The following is a 1,387-nucleotide window of genomic DNA, read 5'->3' as shown; positions in this document are numbered from 1 at the left end:
CCCCAATTCTCTCTTTTTTTATTCTTCTCGTATGTGGCGCATTATATTTTAATTTTGCCATCGCCCTATGTAGTGTACCCACCCACACACATACTGGCGTTTGTAATGGATGTCAGGTTTTTTTCCTGTGCAATCTAGGCTTAAATTAGATATCCACTTTCAGAAAACTCTTGTTTTGTATTATCAGTTAGCTCTGTCCCGCGGGAATACGGTGTCCCACTCAACCCCGGTTGGTTTTGTCTGCAGGAACGAAACGGACCTTGTTCTAAATAAAATTAATCCGAGCATTTTTTTGATTGGGGTGTAAATTAAATAAATGTAAATGTTTGCAGTCGACTACACGCACACGACTCACTAACGGCATATATAAATCTCGTACACACCTTAACTTCTGAAACGAAACAATAGTTGGACAACAGCAGAATCAAGCTAAAAAACCTGTACAATACCAAAATACTCCTGCAGAAGTGTGGTCATAAAGTTTCTTCTATTACAAAAAGTTCACTATGTGTGGTTCCTGCATTCCGTCTGAAAAAAACAACTAAAAAGTAAGTGGTTCGACAAAGTGACATTGTAGTCATACTATATTGACATGTAGCACTCATCATTAATTCGTAATGACGAAGTACAGATAGTTACTAGGTGACAATGTGATTACATCAGAAACAAACAACGACTCACCCCAACAGAGATTCCAACACGATGTGAGGGAAGCACATGTTTTGAGATTAAGAATGTTCAGAATAAGCTTTTAAAAATGAATTTTTTTTAAATGAAGAGATTGCTGTAGGCTTAATTTCAGTTTTAAATTAACATAATTTCTAATTTTATGCGAGATATGCATGCATATACATAAATATATATATATAATAAATTACACAATACACGTATGTTCCCCCGGAGGCTGTTTACATCATCACACTTATTACATGTATCATTAAATTTGTAACACGCCCCCTCGTTCTCCAGCCTTTACATGTCATGTGCAGTGCAACAATTTTAGTAAATAGATCTAGTAATAATATCTGATTTTTTTATAACAAACTAACTGCTTTGCTCGTTGGACATGAGTGCTGTTTTCAAGTGTTCTCTGATACAAGCGGAATTTGTCGTCTCTAGAAGGAAAAAGTGACCGCCATCCATTTTTTGGTCATCAAACGCTCCACTGGTGAGTTTCCTCCATGCTGTGGACATGAGAGACAGCGAATGAAAATATATTAGCATTGTTTCTAGGTGAAGTAGAATTATAATTATGTGAGGCATCGCGACGGCACAAGGCACTTGTCAAAGTAATGAAATCAAACAAACCGGAATTTTTATTTTTTTAAATTATATTTTTTGAGCTCTGGGCAGGGTTTTTTTTTAGGTTCGTTGTTTTTTATTTTTG

The 1,387-nt window shown here is 35.9% G+C and overlaps 1 protein-coding gene across 1 annotated transcript in view; it reads right to left on the bottom strand.

Moving 5' to 3' along the window:
• Window positions 1-13: 13 nt before the first annotated feature.
• The window catches only part of LOC101861096 (S-acyl fatty acid synthase thioesterase, medium chain), a gene marked incomplete at its 5' end in the record, with an annotated part of 18,717 nt that continues 17,343 nt past the window's right edge, over window positions 14-1,387 (bottom strand). The window contains 1 exon segment of the mRNA XM_013085768.1: window positions 14-1,184. Within this exon segment, the coding sequence (XP_012941222.1) occupies window positions 1,045-1,184 (140 nt within the window).

The sequence above is a fragment of the Aplysia californica genome, unplaced genomic scaffold, assembly GCF_000002075.1.
Source record: "Aplysia californica isolate F4 #8 unplaced genomic scaffold, AplCal3.0 scaffold00016, whole genome shotgun sequence".
NCBI classification, from domain to species: domain Eukaryota; kingdom Metazoa; phylum Mollusca; class Gastropoda; order Aplysiida; family Aplysiidae; genus Aplysia; species Aplysia californica.
Note: the sequence above shows the minus strand (reverse complement) of the source record. Positions and strands in the feature narration are given on the sequence as shown.